Source organism: Podarcis vaucheri, assembly GCF_965113315.1.
Source record: "Podarcis vaucheri genome assembly, chromosome: Z".
Classification (NCBI taxonomy): Eukaryota; Metazoa; Chordata; class Lepidosauria; order Squamata; family Lacertidae; genus Podarcis; species Podarcis vaucheri.
Window position 1 is genome coordinate 40267083 of NC_138758.1, and position 24405 is coordinate 40291487.

At 42.5% G+C, this 24405-nt stretch overlaps 1 protein-coding gene across 10 annotated transcripts in view; it reads left to right on the forward strand.

Annotated features, from left to right (window-relative positions):
• Positions 1-24405, forward strand: part of PBX3 (PBX homeobox 3) — a 240123-nt gene that overhangs the window by 203176 nt on the left and 12542 nt on the right. For 9 of the 10 annotated variants that reach the window (XM_082207747.1, XM_082207753.1, XM_082207749.1 and 6 more), the window contains 4 exons: positions 977-1167; positions 3480-3615; positions 19368-19533; positions 23545-23657. In XM_082207747.1, coding sequence (XP_082063873.1) covers positions 977-1167; positions 3480-3615; positions 19368-19533; positions 23545-23657 — 606 coding nt within the window. The remainder of the gene's footprint in view (positions 1-976; positions 1168-3479; positions 3616-19367; positions 19534-23544; positions 23658-24405) is intronic. The other variant, XM_082207754.1, reaches the window with a different exon arrangement.

Consider the following 24405-nt stretch of genomic DNA (forward strand, 5'->3'; position numbering starts at 1 on the left):
ACATAGGGTTCACAGATATCTCCCAACCAGGCCCCCAACCTGCTTATCTTCTTTAGGTTGCTGCATTTTGTGCCCACACCTCAGAACATGTCTCTTGGCCTCTGTGCCCTCCAGGTGTTTTGCACTACAACCCCCATGATCACTGATCATTGGCCATTATAGCTGAGGCTGATGGGAGTTGTAGTCCAAAACATCTGGAGGGCACCAGGTTGCAGAAGGATTCCCTGGGATATATCCCTCTTCCATACCTAGTATATGAGGGCAGATACATTCCGAATGCCCTTCTCTATTTCAAAGTCTCATAGTCTTAGCTAAATCCTACCATCAAATACCTGTTTTGTTTCTCCCTTTTTCCTCTAGTAAAATCACCACCAAACATCAGCTTTGTCACTTCCCCATTACTACTGATGAAAATGTCTCTGAACAGATATTACTAGCCAAGCTTGATGGTTTCCCAGAACCAAGGGACTTATAAATCTGCTCAGACTATTCCATCCTAGAATCCACCAGGGAACCAAAGGTCACTAGGAGACTGCACGCCCTGTCTCCCAGGAAGAACATCATGGCAAGGGGAAGAACCTGAACCCATCAATGCATTGGTCACTGAAAGTGCAGCTGCTCCAATGCTTGCTTTCCTCTTCCCTCCCAATTTCTTTTTCATTTTATATTGTGTCTATCAGATTGTGAGCCTGTGGGCAATAATTGTCTTGTTTTTAATCTCTGTACAGTGCTTAGACAATTGCCAGTGCTTTACTAAGAGTTAATAATAATAATAATAATAATAATAATAATAATAAATGCTAATTGATAATGTAGTTAATTGATAATAAATAAAAACAACCAGCTGTCTGAAGGCTGGGTACATGGAAAATTTGTAAACATTTTCTTCTTGTTGAGATCAGGATGTGATATGACTTTGCCAGAACCTGTAACTGTCCCTGTAACTTTGCCCCTGTAACTGTCCTTTCCTTCTTAGGCTTGTAATGAATTTACCACACACGTGATGAACCTTCTTCGAGAGCAAAGTCGGACACGCCCCATTTCTCCAAAGGAAATAGAGAGGATGGTAGGCATCATCCATCGGAAGTTCAGCTCCATCCAGATGCAGCTTAAACAAAGCACTTGTGAAGCTGTCATGATATTGAGATCACGGTTCCTTGATGCCAGGTAGGTCACAAGACTCTATGATTTTCTTGTCTTGATTTGTTGGTGATTTGTCCAACGCTACAAGATTTGACACTTCTTTACAGCCAGTGGGTTGTAGCTAATGTTAGTCTTACTCAGAGTGGACCCACTGAAATTAGGGAACCCTCAGCCCTTTGACATCCATTGGCTGCAAGAGCCAACTTTTATGACCAGCTGAACTGCTCCTGGCAGGACAGGAATTTATATATGAATCCTTGCTGTGTACAGGAATTCCCAAATGAAAGGACAGAAAAGACGTGGTTATTCTAGGAGGGGCAGAAGTTCATGGCCAATTATTTAGTACTTGGAGGCAAACTTCCATGCTGACTGGGTGCAGACAGATGTAACATTTTAACACTAGTCATGTTGATTCTTCAGTCATGGTGTGATCCTAGCTTCTCAGCTTGCCTTACACGGACTGATGCATACCAGCCAGTCACCAAGTCTCACCCGTCCTCTCATGTTTTGCATGGGCCGCTGGTTGGTTGCAAGGCCTTTTTGGTAGTAAAGCTCATTGCCAACCCTCTCCTTATACAGCATGCCTGACAGCACTTTAAGAACTCCACAGTGACATTTTGGTTATGCAAATGGGTGCACCCCTAACCGGTGTGGCAATGAAAAAGGTTGCTGCCACTTGGAAAGGGAACAGCTGCACCTTTCAGAAGCATATTTTGCAAACAGTTCCTCTCAAAGAACAGAAAGCCTAGACAAAATAAGTGGAAGTGGAGTAATGAGAGAAACACGGCTCCAGGGAGAGCGGTAGAATGCCGGGGGATAAGCACACCATGATACTGATGGGCTGTAGCATGCCAGATGGAAGCTCCCTATGGAGTAGCCATCCTATCGTGGTAGTTTGATTGTGGCAAGCCTGGAGGGGGAATGGAGCTTGGAGGGAAAACACTTACAGGGAGTTTTCTAAAGGGAGGGGGAGAAAAGACTTCACAGAATTTTCTTTTTAAGAACTGAGTTTTATTGAAGAGATCTGTAATGATAATTATGGCTAGGAAATGAATATGCATAACAACTTTGTCTTCAGTATCACACCAGTAAACTGAACAATTAACCCATGCTCAATACTTCTTGCCCAACACTTCCTTCTGGTTCACATCTATTCCAAAATGAAATAAATTTTGCTGCCTGAACCAGAGCCCAAATGTTTGTCCCCACCCCTAACTAGGGTTCTTGCTGCATCATTGAGATACCAGCAGTAGCGGTGGAAGGGGAGGGGGCACCACAGGCTGCAGAGTGCCCTCCAGCAGGTGGACCCAGCACTGCCTGCAAACGCAGCGCAAGGTCACCAGGGTGCAGATGGCGCACTGCCTGCAGGGTGCCTCAGCCACCTCCCAACCAGCCTCAGCTGCCCTCCAGCAGGTCCAGTACTGCCCCCAAAAGCAGCACTGGGCACATCGCTGACGCGGCGTGAGCCAGCCTGCAGAGCATTGCAGCTGCTGCATCCCTTCCAGCTGCGAGTGGGTCCAGTGCTGTCAGAAAAAGCAGTGTGGGGCGCTTCATCAGGTAGGCACCTGGAAGGGGCACCTGGGATAAGCGCGGCTGGCATGTGCTGGCCTGCAGGTTTCCCTCCCGAGTCCCGGGCAGTCTCCCAGCAGTGCACCCCACAATGTTTTTTCTGACAGTGCTGGGATGGCACACACCAGCTTCTTCCCTCCTGGTGTGGGGGGTGCACTCGCATAACATACCCCCAGGTGCTGCCGGGGATTGCTATGCCGGTGGATACCAGCTTCTGCCTTCATCTGCTCCCTTCTCATGGGAGCAGCCCATTTTCAGGTGTTGTGGCAGTGCTTGTCTAACAGCACCTGGAGGGCCACAGGTTGCTTCACCCTTGCCCTAGAGGAAAAGAGGCAGATGGAGATGCAGATGAAGTCAGAGTACCTTGTACAATGTTAGGATTTCCCACACCACCCAAAATGTGTGTCTACTTAATATCTAGATAACACACTATAAATAAGTTTATCAGTAATCTGAAATCTTGGTTTGCACATCTTTGAACTTCTAAGAACAACAGGTAAGTTGGATCTAGACCTTTGATGGAGTGAGATGGGCAAATGAATTATTCCATAGATAAGCAATTGCTCCTCTTCTATCAGTTACTAGCCTCTCACATCAACCCTGATAAGAGCCAAGGTTTGGTTTGAATAAGTGGTGAAGCATCAATTTCAGCTAGCAAAGGTTAGAGAGAAGTCTGCTTTCCATATTTATATCCTAGCTAACTTTCAGTAATGAAGTCTCATAGCTGTAATATATTTCTTTCCTTGCTTTCTTTCCTCTTTTTGCAGGCGGAAAAGGCGTAACTTCAGTAAACAAGCCACAGAAATCTTGAACGAGTATTTTTACTCTCACCTCAGCAATCCCTACCCCAGTGAAGAAGCCAAAGAAGAGCTGGCAAAGAAATGCAGCATTACAGTATCACAGGTGGGCTGGGGTTTCCACCAAGCTGATTGAAAGCAGGTTTTTTGCTATGGGAAGAGCCTTTGTCTCTCTTCCCTTCCTAAAATAACAACAACCTTCCTTCCTGAGACTGGTAGAGCTGAGTACCATTAAGGAGGAATTCTTGAAATTGGCCTGTCTATCCCCCAAGTGGTGTCAATTAACTGCAAATGAATGACAAGCCAATTGAAAAGTGTTTTGGAAAACTAAAAAGTGATGCTTCAAGTGATTGATTTATTGCACTTATATCCCACCCTTCATCAATTGCATGATTCCAGGGTGGGTTACACCACAATAAAATGCATAAAAATGCAATCAAAAACATTTGCAGTGAATAATCTAGAACTCGATTATCAAGTTAGTCCTCAGCAGAAATTGCAGCAACAGCAGCAGCAGCATCAAAACAGTTCCCAGCAAAAGGGAAAATAAAATATATTTAATTGGCATTGAAAGGTGGCAAGTGATGGTGCCAATCATAACACTGGAGGGAGGGAATTCCACTCACAGGCCGTATCACAATGAAGCTCTTGGCAGGAGCATGAGGAGGGTTTCTGTTGCAGCTCTTAATGCACAGTCAGGGCCAGTGTAGAGAGTTGTGCCCCTTTGTGCATTTAGACCTCAAGACATTAGTAATGGCTTCTTACTGAGCTGAGCTGTTATTCTTTCCCAATGATTCTGGAGATGCCATTCTGGAGATCAGAGATTAAACTGGAAGCCATCTACAGTCATACCTTGGGTTACGAAAGCAGCAGGTTGTGCGTTTTTGGGTTGCGGACTGCGCTGAACCCGGAAGTACCAGAACGAGTTACTTCCGTGTTTCGGCAGAAGCACATGGCAGAAGCACAAAATGACGTCATGCGCAGAAGCGGCGCTTCAGGCTGCAAACGCTGCGGGTTGCGAACGTGCCTCCTGAACGGATCACGTTTGCAACCAGAGGTATGACTGTACTGCAGTCCCTCTTCTTTCAGAGTCAATGAAAGATGCAGGGTGTGGGACTTAATGGTGGAAGTGACATCTGTCAGCTTCTGATTTTTAACTTCCAGCCAGCACAATGAGATCCTTGAGCAGGTTGGAGTGGGGTGTATTTACAGGATTCATGGTCAGGTGGTGGAAGTCACTTCATCATGGGTGAATATTGCCCAAATTTTGGATGTTTGCTAAACCTTTGCAGGTGGAATGAGCAAGTCCCTTGGCTTTTAATTTAGAACAGAGTTAGGAAACTTGTGCCATGCCAGATGTTGTTGTCTTCCGTTTCCCATCATTTCTTGGCCAATGCTAGCTGGGGTGATGGGAGCTAAAGTCTGGCAGCCCCTGGAAGGCTACAGGTTACCTGTCTCTGATTTATAAGTACTCTTGATTTTTTTTTGCATCAAAAGCGCCCAAGAGGACATAGTTGTTTGAAAATAGCAGCTTTAAAAAATCAACAACAAAAATCAACTACCCAAGTACCTATAGATCAATCTTTTAATGCCCGAGAGAATAAAAAAAATTCACTCTACCTATTCATTTCACCAGTAAGGTAGGGTAGCTGGGCCTTGCTGCATAGTTAGTCTCAAAGCTGCAGTGCCACCACTGAGAAGGCCAAGCCTTGGGCCCTGCTGTGGCCTTTCCAAGCAGTTTCAGTGCACTTTGGGATGGTGAAGTCGCAGGCACACAAAAAATCAAGTTTTCAGTTATCCTAATTATGTATTTATTTCATTTCATTTACACCCCACCTTTTTCTCCAAGCAGCTTAACGTGGCATGCATGTTCCTTCCCCCTCTGTTTAATCTTCACAACAAACCTGTTAGGCTGAGAGGCAGTGGCCGCTCTAAAGTCACCCAGTGCGTTTCATGCCCTAGTGGGGATTTGAACTGTGGTCTCCCATGTCCTAATACAGCACTCTTAACTACTCTTCACGGTTCTGTAATACAAAATCTTTACCTGATACTATCTACTGTATTTCATATTGTTTGTAAGTTGCCTTGAGACTGTTTGTAGAAGGCAACTAAGACATTTAATAAATAAATAATAATAAGTAATTACCTGTCAATCAGATTGTTAAACATTAAACATTGAATCAGTAAGGCGAAATGTATTTTTGGGTCAATTTTCCTGCAATTGGCCAAAGCCTACACAAAGCCTCTTACTCATAGCCAATCAGAATGCAGCCCTTTGGTAACAGTTCAATGACAGCTGTTTGTGCTGTAGCAATAAAAGTCTAGTAGACAAAACGACTGAGGCACTTGGTACATTAGAAGTGTCACAGGCTTAAAATACTGCAGCGGGATCTGTGTCTCCTGCCTCAGATGAGATGACTTAGCTGTGGGGAGAGTTTTAGATTTCTATTCATGCCCAAACATACAGCTTAACGTCTAAGGGCTCTAAAGGCATCACAGTTGTCTTTAATGTGAACTGTATGCTGCACCAGCAATGTTTGGAAAGAAAGAAAAAAGCAAATCTCTCAGCACCACAAACATGGAACTTTGATTCTGCATCTTTCTGGTGGTTGTGTATGGAAATAGAGCATAAAGAGGTGAAGGATGCATTTCTAATGTTGATGTTTTCAGCTTTAACAAATTTACAAATGCACCATGCTGAGTAACAAAAATAAATACTTATACACTCCAATTTATCACTATTGGTTCATGATATTTAATTTTAACAAAAAAAAAATATGGAAATGTACTGACATTTCAGTTTAGAAGTGTCAGAGTATTAGTACCATTTTCACTACTCCTGTGGACTCTCTTTTAGTCTTTCACTGTCTCTGTCTTTCTGACTCAGTCAGAATTTGCCCTTGTGACATTCTCCCAGAGGGCAGTTGGGGGCCAGACCATAGTTGCAAAAAGCCACATGAATATGAAGTAACTATTTTTGGTTTCCATTGTTAGTATTTATAATAATAGTATGTCACATTTCATTTGAAGAAGAAAAACATAGCTGCAGTTATTGCTTGTTAATAATAATAATAAAAAAAATCAATTGGAAGTTCTAGTGTGGAGATCTGTTAACAGTCAACATACTCTGATTTTCAATGTGGCTCCTTTAAATGAATGTGGTGAAAGATAAGAAGTTGCATTATACCAAATCAGACCTTTGGTCTAGCTAAAAAAATACTATGCACTGACAATACTGACAATGACTCTCTAGGGTCTCCAGTAGAGGTCTGAGGTTTTCCTACTACTTGAACCTTTTAAAATGGAGATGCCAGAGATATGTCCAAGAGCCTTGTGCATGAGAAACATGCATTGTGCTACTCGTCCACAGGCACTCCCAAGACAATTACCATATTACTCAGCTTGTGAACTTGCTTGGGGGAATCTGGCCAGTTCTGGGCTGCCTAGATTTTTGGTCTGACCAAACATGGCTGTTCTTCAGTTTATAGAAGGCTTCCTCAACCTCGGCCCTCCAGATGTTTTTGGCCTGCAACTCCCATGATCCCTAGCTAGCAGGACCAGTGGTCAGGGATGATGGGAAATTGTAGTCTCAACACATCTGGAGGGCCGAGGTTGAGGAAGCCTGGGCTATATGTTCCCAAATGTTTTCCAAGGGCAAAGCCAGACTAGAGCCAAACTGGGAGGTGATAGAGGCAGTGATGTAATTTTCTATTGTAGATAATCCTTCCCATCAGTGTTTCAAGCAGTGTCTGAGCATAAGCCACTAAGGTTTGCAACTTCTGTTCTTTCAGACTGATTAGCAGCCCAAATTTAGCTTGTTGAAATAAGAGACGATGTGGGGTTTGGCTAATGCAGCTCTTGCCAATCTGGTGCACTCCAGATGTTTTGGACTACAACTCCCATTAGTCTCAGCCAGCACAGCTGTTGCATTCCAAAAGATCAGGAGGGCACTAGGTTGACAAAGGCTGGGCTAATAAATCTCTGGTGCAATTGTGGCAGATTCAAGCAGTAGTGCTTGTGGAATTGTCCTTGGAGAAACAAATTGCCCTTCATGAGGTAGTCATTCTTGGCTTTGACCCATGTACCGAATGGAAATTTCTAGTATAAAACTATCAACCTCATAAACAAAGGCAATGGAAGTCCTTTAAAGGGCTGTTCTGGAGGTTTTTGAGATAAGATATTACATGCAGAGAAGTCCTAAATGCATGCATCCTAAAGTGGTATATAATTGCTCAGTATGAATTTCTGCTGTTGCTGCTTGCTTTTTATTAATATTACTGGTAACAGCTATGAAGCAAACAAGGTGCTTGTGGTACAGGCATTTCACCTTTTACAACTTCCTTCAACAGCAGACATAAAATTAACCTTCACCTCTTTGTTTTCCCTGCCCCCAAACACAGTAATTAAGGAAGTTTCCAGGAAAGAAACATTGCCCTGCAGAGGCCTGCAGAAAGCTTTTTGTTCTTCTCTAAATGTTCATCTCTTCTCGTTTCACACTCAGTCATTATATCCTCTTTTCCGCACAACTCCACAGCTGCCGCCTGCTGCTGCTCCACCAAGTTTTTGTTGTCCTGGGGGCAAGAGATGGATGCACGCTTCTTCTCACCCCCCCACCCCAATCCTCATTCTTGTCTCTCAGCAGAAACTTGGGAAGCCTTGCTTAGCAGTGTATGCTGCAATTTGCCCTTTGGCTGTTTCATTCATACAATCACAGAACTGAAATAGTCAGGCCCAGAGTCCTCTGTAGAACTGGGAGTGTGCTGGGGTGTGTGTGCTGAAAAAAACCCCCTCTCCCTGCACAAACAGGAGCCTCCTGTCTTGGCTCAATTGGACAAGCTAAACAGCCCCAGGGTGTGTTGTTTCCACTCCACTTACTTTGCGCTCCTAAAGCTTTCTCTGAGTCTCAGGCCTTCTGGCTGATGGGAGAACTTGTGCCGATAGACACTAATTAGAATTTAGAAGCGTGATTCATGTATGATATGATTTTTTTGATTTTTTTTTAAAGAAAAAGGCCTTCTCAAATGAATTAGAGTTACATGCTAGAAAGGAACAAACTATTTGAGCCTGATTAAACTCTGCAAGAGCCAATGCTCCTTTGTAATTGTAGATGGGACTCCTTATTTATTGAACAGAAAAGCTGGGTGTTTGGTGATTCATAGACACCCACACCTTATTTTGGGGACCCTGGCAGGCTGCTGCCAGTCGGAGCTGAGCTTAAAAATAATTTGATCTGGTCCAAGTTATCTAACTATGTTACAGAAGGCACACAGTTGCTCTATTCTTTCAGAATTGTGCTATTTGCTTAGCATCTCTGAGGAATACAAAAAAATTCATGTTAAAAATACATACTGGGGAGAGCCTGTTTACTGTTTGTGGTTTCCATGGCCTACTTCTTCCTCTTTCTGCTGCTCCCAGTTTTCCTGAGTTTAGGAAGCGTTTGTGGTTTCACTTAGCATTAAGCTGCAGAGAGCAGATGGATGGGATCTGTTTGGATACACACATATAAAATAATACACAGATCAGACTTTTCAAGGACCATATTAAGCCAAACGTATTTATTAAAATGAGTATCAAACACAATTTCATTTTAATAGCATGGGAGATGCAGTATTAGGGAGGAGGGAATTTCTCCCATACAGAGCATTGTTGTCCATAATTTAGATCTTTCTGCTCTGCATGTGTTTGTGAGAGAGGAGGAGGTATCATGTTCTTCCTGGTTATTGCGGCTGCAAGTGTGTGAAGTCTCTCTAGCCGTTTCTGGGAGACCCCCTATGAAAGAGCAGAGCACTTCTTTGCTAATACAGTCATACCTTGGGTTACAGATGCTTCAGGTTGTGCGTTTTCGGGTTATGGATGCGCCGAAACCCGGAAGTACTGGAACGGGTTACTTCCGGGTTTCGGCGCTCGCGCAGAAATGCTAAATCGCGCTTTGCGCATGCGCAGAAGTGCCGAGTTGCAACCCTTGCATGCGCAGACGCAGCACTGCGGGTTGCAGACGTTGAGGTTTGCGAATGTGCCTCCCACACGGATCACGTTCGCAACCCGAGCATCTACTGTAATGTAACATGGCTTCAAGCACAAGTATGGGTGTGGAGGGGGGAGGGGTTAGGCAGCTATGTTAAGTCTATATATCTGAAACTTTTATAAAGAGGGATTCTGTATTATTTTTGTGTGTGTGTGTGTGTGTTCTATTCCAGGGATTTTAACCCTACTTTGCAGCAAGGTGTGAGGGCAGCTTACTAAGAATCAAAATAACAGTGGCAAATTTTTATGCTTTGTAACCCATTTAAGAAGCCTGTTTTGAGATTATGAAATTAATTATTTAATTAGCAATAAACAATGAAATTAAAGAAAAATAAAACAAAGTTGCAGAGACAAAACAACTCATATTTAAAAAAACAAAGCAAACAAAACACGAAAAAGCAGAAAGGGGCAGAAATTACATCAAGGTAGATGCCAGGCCACCTGTCCTGGGGAGAAGGACCTTTCCCTTGTAACTACCCTCCATGCTTCGGATACAGAAGGCACTTTGAAAAGGGCCTCTATTGAAAATCTTAGTATGCAGGCAGGCATTTGTGGAGACCAGTAGGCCTTCAGGTGAGGAGAGCAGACCAGGGAGCAAAAGATTGGAGTTGGTCCTCTTCTCCCGACACCCTTCCAGGACCTGGGCATTCTTTTTTGTTTGTTTGTTTAAAAGCCACTTAATATTTAAAAGTATTTTGAGTGCTCTACAAAAGCACAACATAAAAGCAATAAAACAGTATCATGGAAATGGACCCCAACTTAAAAAACACTTTAAAAAGACCAGAAATGCAACTCCACTTTTCCAAATTTCATAATCTGTTAACATTTAACTAGGAGCAGGGCATAAAGCATGCACTGCAGATAAACAAGGAGAAGTGCAACAAGAAATTTCGCCTGCAGTTTGTGGTCCATAAATTTGCAGTCTTCCCCTGCTTTTTTATTTTTAATAATGATGCTTCAGTGATCCCCATCGCTGTCTCAGATCAAATGTTTTTCTTTCCTGCAAGTAATAGTCCTTGTCAGGGAGGAGAATCGGAGCCACAACCTCCCTACAGTTGTGCATCTTGATGATTTAAGTAATAATTTATTGCCTTTTTTATTTAACATTGTAATTAACATGATAAATAAGTGCAAGGGCATTGTTTGAAATGTAATATACAGTTAAGCCCAATTAATTAATTGGCCTTCAGTGATTGGGAGCCGAATGATGTTCTTTTTTAATGTGGGGATAGTTTGTTTTAATGAAAAATGTGCTACTAAATAGGTTTATCTTGTACACACTGGCTTGTGCTCACACACACACAAACTAAACTAACTTTTAACACATGAAGGAACTGAGAGAGATGTGAAGATAATAGTTCCCAGAATGATTTGTAGATGAGTAAAACATTTAGAATACTTCTGGAATTATTTTATCTTCTGTTTGTTTTCTTAAAGCAGTAGCTTTCAAACTGTTTTCTACAATTCTTTGGATACTGTTCAGTGATTCCTCATTCATAACATGTGTAATGGCAGATAAGTTTTCTGAAGGACAGCTGACAACTGGCACCAGTCTCTCACTGCATTATGGAGCCTTGGATGTGTTCCAAGGCATATTCTTTAGTTTACGGCAAGGGCTGCCAACTCCCAAGAGACTGCGATCTACTCACAGAGTTAAAAACTGGCAGTGATCTACCCCCTTTTTGGGGTTTCAGGTCAAAGTTGTTGAGTTTTTTCAGGGAGGAGGTAAAATGTTGAGCTTTTTTTAGGGGAGCAAAACAGTTGTTCAGCTTCTTTGGGGGGAGCCAATGATCTACCAGTGATCTATTGCAGACATCCAGTGATCTACCAGTAGATCACGATCTACATGTTTGGACATGCCTGGTTTATGGCAGTGATGAGGAACCTATGGCCCTTCCAGATGTTGTTTGTCTCCCAACTCTTATCAGCCCCAGCAAGCATGGCCAGTGGTCAAGGATGTCCGGAGTTGTAGTGCAGCAACATTTGGAGAGCCACAGATTCCCCATCCCAGGTGTATGAGGTAATGAAGGGTGTGCCCTAGGAATTTGTTCCAGAAATCTCTGTTTAACAAAATGAAAATGTTGACAGATTCCAAGTAGGAAAATTAGGAAAGGGGTTGAAAATAAGCTGTTAGTATTATAATACCTTTATATAAATCCATGGGCTATCACATGTAGAACACGTTGTACTGTTCTGGTTGCCTTGCCTCAAAAAAGGATACTATGGAGCTAGGAAAGAGCATCCAGAATGATGAAGGGATTTGAGCTCTTTCCCTAAAAGGAAAGTCTAAGTATTTGGGGCTTTTTATCTTAGAAAAAAAGACTGGGCTAGGGGATCTAATAGAGGTTTATAAAATTATGCACTGTGGACAGGGAGAAGCTTTTCTTATTTCATAATGCTAGAAGTAGGAATCATCCAGTGAAATGGATGAGCAAGAGATCCAGGATGGACAGAGCTGTTAATTAATTGATGGAATTCTCTACCACAAGATGTGGTGACAGCCACTAGCTTAGACAGCTCTAAAAGAGGATTAGTCAAATTCACTGAGGATAGACCTATAAATAGCTACTAGTTCCAGTGACTGTATGGAATTTCCAGGTTCAGAGGCAGTATGCACTCAGTAACAGATGCTTATGGGGTGGCAACAGCAGGGCTAAGAGGCTAATTTTCTTCAAGCCCCACCTATGGACTTCCTAGAGGCACCTGGATGGCCACTGTGAGAAGCAAGTTGCTGGACTCTTCTTATGTGCAGATGCTTCTCCATGAGGAAGCTGATGTGGAAGCTATTCCCTGACCACAAATTTTAAGAATGCTACCCTGAAGTTCTTGATGCAGCCTCCTTGCCAAAGCTAAACAGATAGCTGTCTGGTCAGTGCCTTGATAGGAGAAAAGCAGGCTATAATGTAATATACAAACATTTTGCATGCTATTGAACAAATTTAAGAACACTTTAGTTTGCCTTGGCCTCCCCAACTGGATGCTTAATAGTGCTCCATAAACAACATTTCCACTGTTGAGTTCCTTTTCCCACAATACCTTGTAATGTTTGGTTACTCTCACTCTGTCATGACTACACTGCAGTCTGATATTAAGCCCACAGCAGCTGTAGCAAACATGAATGGGAAAATGCATGATGATTACAATCAGCTGCAGGACCACATTCTCCAGCATGAGTCAGCCTAAACATTGGCAACCCTTATCAGAATCCAATTGGTTCTCTCCATTCCACCAGATTTCAGTTACTGCACTATATTAATGTTATCCTCTAGGACCAAGCACTCCAATTCACCTGTCTTGGCCTGGAGGATTCTGGTATTAGCATGTAAACACTTGGATACAGTGTCTCTCTCCAAGAATCTTTGGCACTTGTGTTTTGGCCTGGGGTGCTTTGGCCTCTATAAATTGCTATCATGGACACCTGAACTGGTTCTGTGCCTGCCCCACTGAAATTTTCATTATTATTTTTTCATCCTCATCCCACAGGGGACACTTGTTTTGAATTGGATCTGACCACTGCAATCAGTTTAAAAGCTGTTCTGTTACCTTTTTTATTTTAAGCACCAACAATCTGGTCCCATCCTGATTCAAGTGGAGTCTATCTCTTTTGTACATACCAGGCTTGTCCCAAAATGTTCTCCTGTGTCAAACCAATCCAAACCCTTCTTTCTGACACCATTGCCTCATCCACATATTCATACTACAAACTTGTCTCTGCTTAGCTGGCCATATGCGTTTAATGGCAGCTAGATAGCATATAGCCAAGCTTCCCAGAAGTCTTTCTGCTTACTCCAAAGGTCTTCATAAATCCCATTTTCAGAGAGTGATGTCTTCCCAGATTGGCACAAGCAGCACCTTAGTCAAGAGAGACTGCAGCATCTCTTGATTAGATTTGGATTTCTTTATTGACTTCTGCAGAAATGGTCAAGATAATAACCCAATATGGGTTAAGCTTGCATTACGTTATTTATTTTTTTGCCAAAAAGTCACTTTTGACTCTTTTGCTTGTGACTGCAATTTTGCTACTCTTCCTAATATTCTAATTTGAATTGTCTTATGTTCCTAAGTTAGCATCAGGTCTTAAAAATGTTCCTTGAGGACAAAACACAGGGAAAGGGAAGGACCTATTGTATTCTCCCCAGATGGATATACCTGAAACTGGTGGGGATGTATAGTGGGGTAGGAGAGCTGAAAATAATGCCAATATATTTCACATCTGGCAATGTGCCCCTTTGGTGCCCCTTTCAGATGGTACATGGGTAAAGGTCCAGTTGTGGACGACTCTGGGGTTGTGGCACTCATCTCGCTTTATTGGCCGAGGGAGCTGGCGTACAGCTTCTGGGTCATGTGGCCAGAATGACTAAGCCGCTTATGGCAAACCAGAGCAGCTCACAGAAACGCCGTTTACCTTCCCACCGGAGTGGTACTTGCCCTTCACGTGCTTTTGAACTGCTAGGTGAACAGGAGCTGGGACCGAGCAACGGAAGCTCACCCTGTCGTGGGGATTCGAACTGCTGACCTTCTGATCAGCAAGCCCTAGGCTCTGTGGTTTAACCCACAGCACCACCTGCGTCCCTTGGTACATGGGTAAACAAGCCTAAAACACACAGGGCCCGAATTTTCACAGCCCTCTAGCAGCTATAGTGGCTCATTTACCAGAAGTCATGTATTTTGTGTTATCTCTAGAAGTGTATACTTGATTCTGATCAAACTAAGCCTCCTAAATGCATTGGTTGCCCAATGTGATTTTTTTCCAGCTCTCCTACCCCACTAATATGCCTTCCTTTAGTGAGAGCATAGCAGATTCAAGGAGAGATGTTAGTCCCTGAATTTCCCCAGTCATAAGATTAGGCCATATACAGTGTGCTCTGTAGCTGATACAGAGTTCCTAGACGTTTCAGGAAGAATTTGGAACCATAGGAACCAATAATGGGGGCACCTGTGGCGCTCCAGATACTCCTGGACTGTTGCTAGCAAAATCCCTGAACCTTGGCCTTGCTGGCAAGAGCTACTGGGAGTCTTATAACCTCTGGAGGGCCACAGGTTCCCCACCCCTGCTGTAAACAGAGTGTGTTCTAGACTAGAAAATACCCAATGCATCAATGGTAGCAGTTGGCCTTCAGTCCCTTTCTCATATAAATGGGCTCTAAAGCAGATGGAAGCACCCAGAGAAAGGCCTCTGATTACTCTTGGCATCCAGAGAAGCTCATATGGGGGTTGGTTTAAATGTCCACTGTAGCTGTATACTTGAGGGATGAGATTAGCATCTGTGCATCTGTCTTACTTGTCAGTGGCAAATCATCTCAGAGTAAATGGGGAAACCCCAGATGCCTACTATTGCTACAAAGGATTCATCCAGATGTTTCCAGAAGGAAGCAGGATGCTTAGCAGGTATAGAAAGTTTGCTGTCTCCTCCCCTCTCCCCATGATTCTAGCAGGTAGAAAGGTCAGTTGGGGCTTCAAGGCAGCTGTGAGGAATGTGGGGGGGGGAGCAATAGGGGTGAAGGATAGCCTGGGGTTAACTGTGGCTTTGAAGGCTGCCAACCCTTTCTGCATTCCAGACAGTGGGCAGAGCTTGTGGCTGTTCCATAAGCATGTTTCATGAAAGACCAAGAAGGCAAAGATTTCTTGGCTTCAGCAGTCACTTTCTGCTTTCCTGGAATTTAGCTCCAGGAAAATGGGTTGGGTTGCATGAAATAAAAAAGTGAAGTAATAAATCGAAAAATTCTGTGCACAATTTTTGATGGGAGTGGATGGGTGGGGGACTAGCTCTGGCTTGGGTATTCATTTGGATGTGGAATGCAGGTTAAACATAACGTATGATCCACTGCTCCTTTCATTGCTTCCAATTAAACCTTGCTTGTTAGTTTAACCTCTAGGTAATCCCATCAAACAACGGATGTCAAGGCAACACTGCCCACAGTGGCTTTGGATGAGTGGCCATTAATTTTAATTGCCTTGATATTAAAGATTAAGAAGTAGTGGGACTAGCAGGGTGGAAACGATCCGACAAATCCACTCGCTGAGCCTTCCCCAGGCTGCAGGGATATTAAAATTTTACTGTGAGAATTAAACAAGCCTTTATTAGTGATGGCTGTTGTTTGATTGGTCCAGAGGTATGCATAAACACCAGATTCTTATATATCCGCGGACAATATGGTTGACGTATAGAGATTCTGCAATTATGAAACTGTTAATAAAGCCATAATTGGATTGTCCACAGTAATTATTTGCTGGCTTTCATTAATGTATTATTGCTTCCTGACTGACAAGGTAATATTAAGTGCAATATATACAATACAGCCGTGTGTCGTCCTGGGAATGCAGCATGTAAAAAGATGCACCTTCACTTATTGCATTTAAAGCTTGGGGGCCTTTCATTAATTTATGTTAAAGCAAATGCCAGCATTATGGAACCAAGAAAGAATTCTCTTTTTCCCCCGCACAGTGAAAATGCCTAATCCTAGCTGTAGAGTTGAGCAGTGTTTTTAACAACCAACTCTGACCAGTTAAAAGGTTAGCATTACAAAGCCCAACATTATTTGAGCAGGGTGGGGTACAAGGACAGATTGCTAACCTTTCCTCCCTTCAAAGTATAATGTACCATAAGCAGCACATGTTGTGTCCTTACTTTCCATTGAAGGCTATAAAATGTCCAGCTAATAATTGCCTCTACCAAAAGATGCGGGAGCTCTAGACAAATATGTTAATTGCTTGGTTTTACCAAGCTCCACCCCGCAACAAGACTCTGGAAATCTGCCTTATACTGGAGCAGGCTTCTTGCCGTTCTATTCTTAAGGGCAATGGTTTCCCATGATTTCTGGCAGAGAAAGGATCTTCCCTATCCTTTTCGCTGGGGATGCCAGGAATTGAACCTGGGACCCCTTTCCAGCAAAGAATGTGCTCTTCCTACTGAGTGGTGGAGCCTTCCCCATTGGGAAGCTAAAAGGGAGGGGAAGGTAACAGACTGTGTTTAGGAAATCTCAACTAGCAGAGTTCCCCACCCTGCCCCAGAATATTCATTGCTATAGGGCAACCATAAATGCCTCCATACTATCAGCAATCCGCATCCTCACTTCAGACCTATTTGCACAGCTAGCAACCAGCACCTACCTTAATTACAAGGCCCAGAAGAAGGAGGCCAAGAATGAATATGGGAATACCAAGGGGAGAAACAAGTATCCTCTTAGCTGCAGCCTGTGTTGATAACAGTCTTGGACATTTATGAGTAAATTATTGTTACATGATTCATCAGGCTGTGCTAGCTGGAGCTAATGGGAGATGTAGTCCAAAATATTTGGAGGGCACCATTAGTGAAGACTGTATTGTTACAATCTCTAAATTTCAGCTGTTGTAGATCTGCTTGATACGTATTTTGTTTCTGTTATATTGATGCCCTGGTGTGGACATAAGAGAATGCAGCCTTGTCTGCCAGTGAGAGAGGGAGTTTTTCATAGTTATTTACTACAGTTATTAATTATGAACATTCCCCTAATGGCCAAGATCAGAAAATAGTTTCTGCATGCCATTTTCCCAGCGGCTTTGTTTCAGCTGCTCCGGCCGTGACCTTTGGGCGGGTTAATAGGTAGAGCCTTAGAAGCTGGCTTGGCAACAACAAAGCCATCTTCAAAGGGAGATAACAAAGCAACATTTCATACATTATTGATTTATTTGAGCCCCCCTCATTGTTGCAATGGACTGAGCTCACTTCTGTTTGCCAACCTGCCAAGGTTGTTCCAGCCCAAATAACAAATAACAATTGCATGTTTCTCCTTAAAATTCCCTCTTCATTTCCCTCTGTTCTGCTTTTATATTTCTCTCTCTCTCTCCCCCTCCCCTCTCTCTAACTCCACCTAATAATGGTTTCTTTTTGACAGTGGTTTTGCTTTGAATGCCTGGTAAGGTCCAAAGGCAACTTTTATCATGGAACGGTTCACTATGTTTGGCAACAAAATAAAGGCAGCCAGTGCTTCTTATACGCCTGATAGGAGCTTGCTGGCTCCGTAAGAGGATAACAATTTATGGAATTGTGGAAGGGAGTCATCTTCTTGTCACCCCACCCTCACACCCCACCACAGAAAGCTAGAGTGATGAGCATATGGCCTGGCCTCAAGTTTGACCAGTGGTGAAGGAAACACTTTCTGTAGATTAACATTTGGGCTTCTGAACACGATTGGCAGACAAGAACTGGGTACTCTGGATACTCTGAGGCAGTCCTCAAATTACCGTGGGGAGGTGGGTCCACTGTCTTTATAAGGCTACAAGGACCATGGCTTTGCTAAAATTGAGGGAGCCATAGGTGGGGATTGTGGGTTTTGTCAAGCTCAAATGCTTCCTTTTAATAATTCCAGCAATGCTTGAAGGCTTAATAATGATTCTTGGAGGGTTCTGGTTTGGTGACAGACCCCCATGGTGACTTTTCGAGGTAGGAAATGTTGCAGCTTTACAACTTGATAAATGAAAGCTATCGAACTGTTAGAACCCAAAACAAAGATTTTGTCAAGGATGTATAACTTGCTGTTGAAATGGAATACTCAGGATGAAACGGTGAAATCTGCTATGATTAAATGGGCACAAGATGTTGGACATAATATTATGTTTGCTGACTGGGAACCGTTATGGACCACAGGTATGAAGTTTACGGCATGTAATGCCCTAAGAGAGAATATTATGAAAATGATATACAGGTGGTACATGACCCCAGTCAAGCTTGCAAAAATCTATCATTTGCCCGATAACAAATGTTGGAAATGTAAAGAAACGGAAGGTACATTCTTTCACCTTTGGTGGACGTGCCCAAAGATTAAGGCTTTCTGGGAAATGATATATAATGAACTGAAAAAGGTATTTAAATATACCTTCCTGAAGAAACCAGAGGCCTTTCTCCTGGGCATTGTCGGCCAATTGGTGTCAAAGAAGGACAGAACTTTTTTATGTATGCTACAACAGCAGCAAGAATACTCATTGCAAAATATTGGAAGACACAAGATTTACCCACTCTGGAAGAATGGCAGATGAAGGTGATCGACTACATGGAATTGGCAGAAATGACTGGCAGAATCCGAGACCAGGGAGAAGAGTTGGTGAAAGAAGACTGGAAGAAATTTAAAGACTATTTACAGAAATATTGTAAAATTAATGAATGTTAGAAGGATGTTGGATAGAAACTAAGAGGTTTCCAGCTGTAATGCTTTTGGAGATACGAAAAGAAAAGGTTTACAAATGGGTAAAAGCTTAATGGTAAGGATTTGCTGAACTAACAAATTGAAGTGGAATACAAAGAAGGGAGGTAGAGGAGGTCTGGGGAAACAAGCGTAAAGAAGATATGTTATGGAAAATTATTTGTTTTTTAACTGTTTTTATGTTGTATTTTGTTTCTTTTTATTTTTCATTTCCATTGTTATATTTTAAAAACTTTAATAAATATCTTTTTAAAAAAAGATAAATGAAAGCTATCACTGAATGCTGAACAGAAAGGCAGTCTTCTACGTTTTTCAACTCCAGCACTAAAATGGAATTAAAAAAACACTACAAAGTTAAGTACTAAGTGTGCCTGTACTTTAACATGCCTTCAGTTTAAATTTGCTTCCACCTTAAGTTTTAGTTGATCTGAGTTACGGATTTTAAAAGTGTATTTGACCCTTCAGCCCTAATTTATTGTGTTCTGGATTTAAGTGGCCACTTTTATTAGAGTGAAGACTGAGGGTTTTGTTTTGGAAGCGCGGGAACTGATGTCTTGAAGCGTCCCATTTGTTGCCACAAAACATCCTGGGAGATTTGGCTCCTCCCCGTCCGGTCTCTCTTTGATTTAAAAATGTACTCTCCTTTCTGTGGCAGGTATCCAACTGGTTTGGCAACAAGAGAATCAGGTACAAGAAGAACATAGGGAAATTTCAGGAAGAAGCCAACCTTTATGCAGCAAAAACAGCAGTGACAGCTGCGCATGCTGTGGCGGCAGCTGTCCAAAACAACCAGACAAATTCACCCACCACACCAAATTCTGGTATGTACCAGCCTCTTCTTCATGGCATGGCCTGGTTCACATGTTAAAAGCAAAGCTGGAAGTGGGAGGTGGGTATTTCTCTCAGAGGAGCAGAAATTCTCTTTCATAGCTTATTGACTTCTTGGGGTGAGACTTTTTTCTCTTAAGGTGCACCGTGCATTGCCTTAGCAATGGGAGTTCATTTAAATGAAAAGTTGGGTGAACTATCAGTTTCTTGACGCATTCCAGAACAGCAGACACACAGCTAAAGATCTGGCAGGCTAGTTTAAATTATTATATTTTGGAAACTCAGGCCTTGTTTTGTAAAATTATGTAGCCAGTGAATTCACACTGAGCTGTTAGAATTCTTGTAAGCCTTCCATTGTTCCTTTGAAAAACCAGCATGGTTACAAAGACCCAAGGCAAGTACATACTTTAAAAGGGACCTGCTGAAGCACACCCTTTCCTTAAAGATTTGATGTGGAAAATTGGCCTTGCATACGAGTCTTATTTCAAACACAGTGGGGTGGGGTAAGTGTTTGGAACACTTTTTCTTTCCTGTAGATGCTTCCTCGGTTTTATTTCAGGAAAATAATGGTTGGGCTATCTCATTTCACAGTGTTCTGTGAATAACAAATAACAGAATAGCAAATAAACAATTCATGGTCAATGTTTTCCACCCACATTGTGTTTCTGAGGCCCCCAAATTTGGTCTGTCATTGGTAGCCAACAGAAATGGGGGGGTAGCATTACCTGAACTTACACTGTACCTCTGAAACAGTACAAAGTGAGGAATAATCTTCTGGTCCTTTTGACACCTTTAATCACGGTGGAGTCAGTGGGGGATTGTACCTGTCCAAGCACTTAACTTCCAAAGGCACAGCCAAACAGGATGGAGGGGATTGCCCACACAGTTGTTTGGGCTTCTTAGGCCCTCTTGAGTCTCAGAAGCCCAAGTATCTGTGGGACGGTCTCTGCCTCCCACCCTTCAGGGTTAAGGAGAAAGACTAGGAGCAATCACACTTAGTGAGTAGTATTGTGGTGCCTTAATCTTCCATGACTGTTCTTTCTGAGTATCTTGTCTGCTGTTTTTGAGGTTTCTCAGCAATGTGTAGCCATGGGAAGGCTGGTCTCCTTAGTCCAAGGATGCAATCGCACTTTGCAAACGCCAAGAAGCAAGAGTTACACCCTAGAACCCCTTTCAATACTGAGAGGTTCCATTGTAGACGATTTAATATATACCGGTACAGTTTTTCCCTGGGAGTAGCAAGCTTGAAAACTGCTCTCCTTGATAGTGTTAGGTCTAATCCAGACTTCCTCTTGTGCCATGCTTTCCAGGCACAGGTCTGTGCTTTCCAGGTCCATCTACAAGCAGTTTTTATTGTAGTTCCACTGCTTTCCCGAGTAAAACCTCCTGTTTACCACTGAATCAGTACGAACGGCAGTCCATGGAAAACCCAATTAACATTTGTTCTGTTGCAGTGGTAAACAGTGGGTTTTCCCAGGCAAAGTGATGGGACAAAAAAAATTTGCTCAGAGACAGACATAGAAACCGTGGACCTGGGCCTGGAAAGCGAGTTGCCTGGATAGTCTGGATGAGTCCTAAGAGTAGTACGAAACAAGTGTGAGCAAATATTAGGTTGTCTGTTGTTGCGATTTCCTTTCGGGAGGATTTCCTGGCAATGTGGTGCCGTTGCATATAGTACTAACAAGAAAACAGTAGTCCAAAGAGACATCTCTTCTTCCTTTTGCACCAAAGCAAATGCTGCTCTGTTTTGATGCAGTGTAACCACAAAGAAGCCTCCTTAAAACTAGAAATAGCAAAGCTAAGTGACAAACTAAATAAGAGGTGGCTTCTTCTGATGAGAACAAATCAACTTAATTAGCAATTAGCAGCCATTTCCATCCTAAGGAGGCATTAAACCCCCATACTCAGTATAAGACTTTTCTTGGGTATTTAGTGATGGCACCTAAAGGGAGCCACTGCCTGGGGGTTGGGGAGGGGCAGTGCATGTAGCTTCTAAGAACTTCTGCAGAAAACAGCTCTTTTGCATACAGAGCAAAACTGCACTATAAGACCTTAAGTCTATTTCTCCACAGCCCTGGGAAATTGGCTCCCACTAACATTTCTTTGCTTTTGGTAGCCTGAATTATAAAACAGCCAAATTAGTATTTATTAGGGCTGCTGCCTGCTAAAATCAATGTTAATCAGTTAACCTTATGAGTTTTAGTTGATCAACTATCAAATGAATTTGCATGTATTAGTATCCAGGTAAACACAATAACTTTTAGATGGCACCATAGCAGGAATCCTCTTAGAAGAGACGTTCCCTTCTGTGTGTGAGAGAAAAGAGAGTGCTTTTAAGATGCTCCTTTTAAAGTGATTCTTGCCATTTTCCAGTTTTTATAGCCAAATTGTTTTAAAACTCCTCCCTGACTCATAGGGGTCACTGATTCAGTGTAATCAGCTAAACATTGCTTCCCTAGTATTAACAGTTGTTATAATGAGAAACGTTACATGTAAACACATAGCAGCATGAAGAACCCAATTGCCAAAGCCCATCCTGAAATGAAGGTCCTACAGCCAAATCACACATGCAGGGATGTTGCTTGATTTATCTGCCTTTACTTACTATCACTTGAGGATTCATAGGCAGTGTTGTGCTGACGGTGCTGCCAAAGTTCCGTCTGTAGTAGTAACATACTGGATGGCCCATTCTCACATGGGAAAGCCTTGCTTAGTCCATGGAAGTCTGTGCCTTAAGCTCAAGTGATAAGCCTGCATGTATGAACCAGATCTTAGAACACTTCTGGAAGATGTTGAGACAAGTTTGGTTTCAGAAAGCCTCTGGGAGAAGGACCTTCAGAGCTGTGTGGCAACCATAATGCAGTACTTTCCCCTAAAAAAGTACCCATGTGGAAATGTCACACAGTGAGTGTTACTAAGGACTAGCTTGTTCCATTGATGTTTGACCATACCCACTTGTGTTTGGCAGATCACATGAGTAGTCCAGTTGAACAAACAATAAACTTGGGAAGGGAAATCACTATGTGCTGCAGAAGCAACTAGTGAGAAAGATGGAAATCCTTATTTACAGGTGTACATAGCACTGCTTACACAAGGAAGTTTCTTCACATGAACCATTAAAAATGCAGGAAAACTGTCTTGGGCACTCTTGCAGTTGTATCCAGCTAGGGTTCGCGTAGGAAACCTGTTGAGATTTGTACAGTGGTACCTCCAGTTGCAGATGGGATCCATTCCATAGGTCCGGTCAGATCCCGAGGTTTCCGCAACCTGAGGACTGCTTCTCTGCATGTGTGTGTGGTGAAACCCGGTAAAATGCTTAAGGTACGACTGTATACCTTAAGTTAGTCATGATGACCATTATTTTCCAGAGAGAGACAATCCTTGACCAATCAGAGACAACCATTGGAGACAACTCCCGGCGAATCAGATTTTCACATATCTCCACCCATTGTTTCCCTTGGTACTTCAGTACATAATGAATTAAATTCTCTATCTCATTCAGATTATGAGCAATTGGGAAACTAAAGCATGTTTATATCTGATATATAATATGGTAGAAGGCAGAGCCTGTAGGTGTAGCTCAAGAAAGTTACTATTATTTTAAGTAAAGAATGTAAAATCTTCAAGATATCTGAGTGCATCAGTGTTTCTTTTTAAAGGACCATCAAGAACTTTAGATTTTAACAGCTCTATGACTTTCATAAATTTTGCCTCATTTGGTTTTTTATTTTTTTTAATCTAAAGGGTCCAAAAATACTTGGGGTATATTATATGCTGCTTCATGAAATTCATTTGAGTCATTTGTGTTGATCTCTCTTAGTCTGTGGCCCTCTGATTTTATGGGGTGTCATTCTCTGCAAAGGATTTCCCTCTCCTCTCCTCTCCTCTCCTCTCCTCTCCTCTCTCATCCTCCTTATTCCCCTTGTCTTTTTGGAGGCCTTTGGGGTAGACATATGATGTTTGCCACTCTCTTTTATTCAGCTACTTAACTCTTTCCTTTCCAGGTTCTTCAGGTTCTTTTAACCTCCCTAATTCTGGGGACATGTTCATGAACATGCAGAGTCTGAATGGGGATTCTTACCAGGGGTCCCAAGTCGGAGCCAATGTGCAATCACAGGTAGGAGAAAAACGCCCCTCCCCCCGATTAAGGCCTCTTTAGCAGGGTATGGTTTGGGCTTTATTTTAAAAAAGGATAAAAAGAAAAGGCAAACAAACAAAAACAATCCAACAACAATTTTCACCTTTTAATTGGGCCTTCCTATTTATTACAAAAATTAATCAATTTTGGCTCCTCACAGCACTGAATCTTGCCAATGAAAAGAGCTGGCTTCCTCCCTCTCCCCAATTTGAAACTTTTCAAGCTTTGTGAATGCAGTTCGGCTCTGGCTTGAGCTCATGGCGTTGGGTTGGGTGTGTTGTTTGGCTATCAACATTAAAGCTTTTATTTATTGTGACTTCTTCTTTTTTTGCTTTGTTTATGGAATCTCCCTTTGTTACATATTTTAATTTCAAAAACTGATATAGCTGAGCTGTGTGTGTGTGTGTGTGTGTGTGTGTGTGTTCAAATGCATTGTGTTCTCAGTTCTCATTCAAACAAGAATAACCTGTTCATCTAGGACCTCCAGGTCTGTGTATTTTCTGCAATGGCGCATGACCAAAAGTCTGGCACTGTAAAAAAAATTGGCTATGAGATCCCTTGATATAATCTCAGGTCTTTGTTAGTTTAAGGAATACTGTTTCAGTGCTCTGAATAGTGTCTGATCCTCTCACTTGGCTAGCAGAAGTAGAAATGTATGCCATTTGAGTATATGCACATAAGCTTCAAAGACATAATTTATCTAGATTGCAGGACACCATTTGGATTT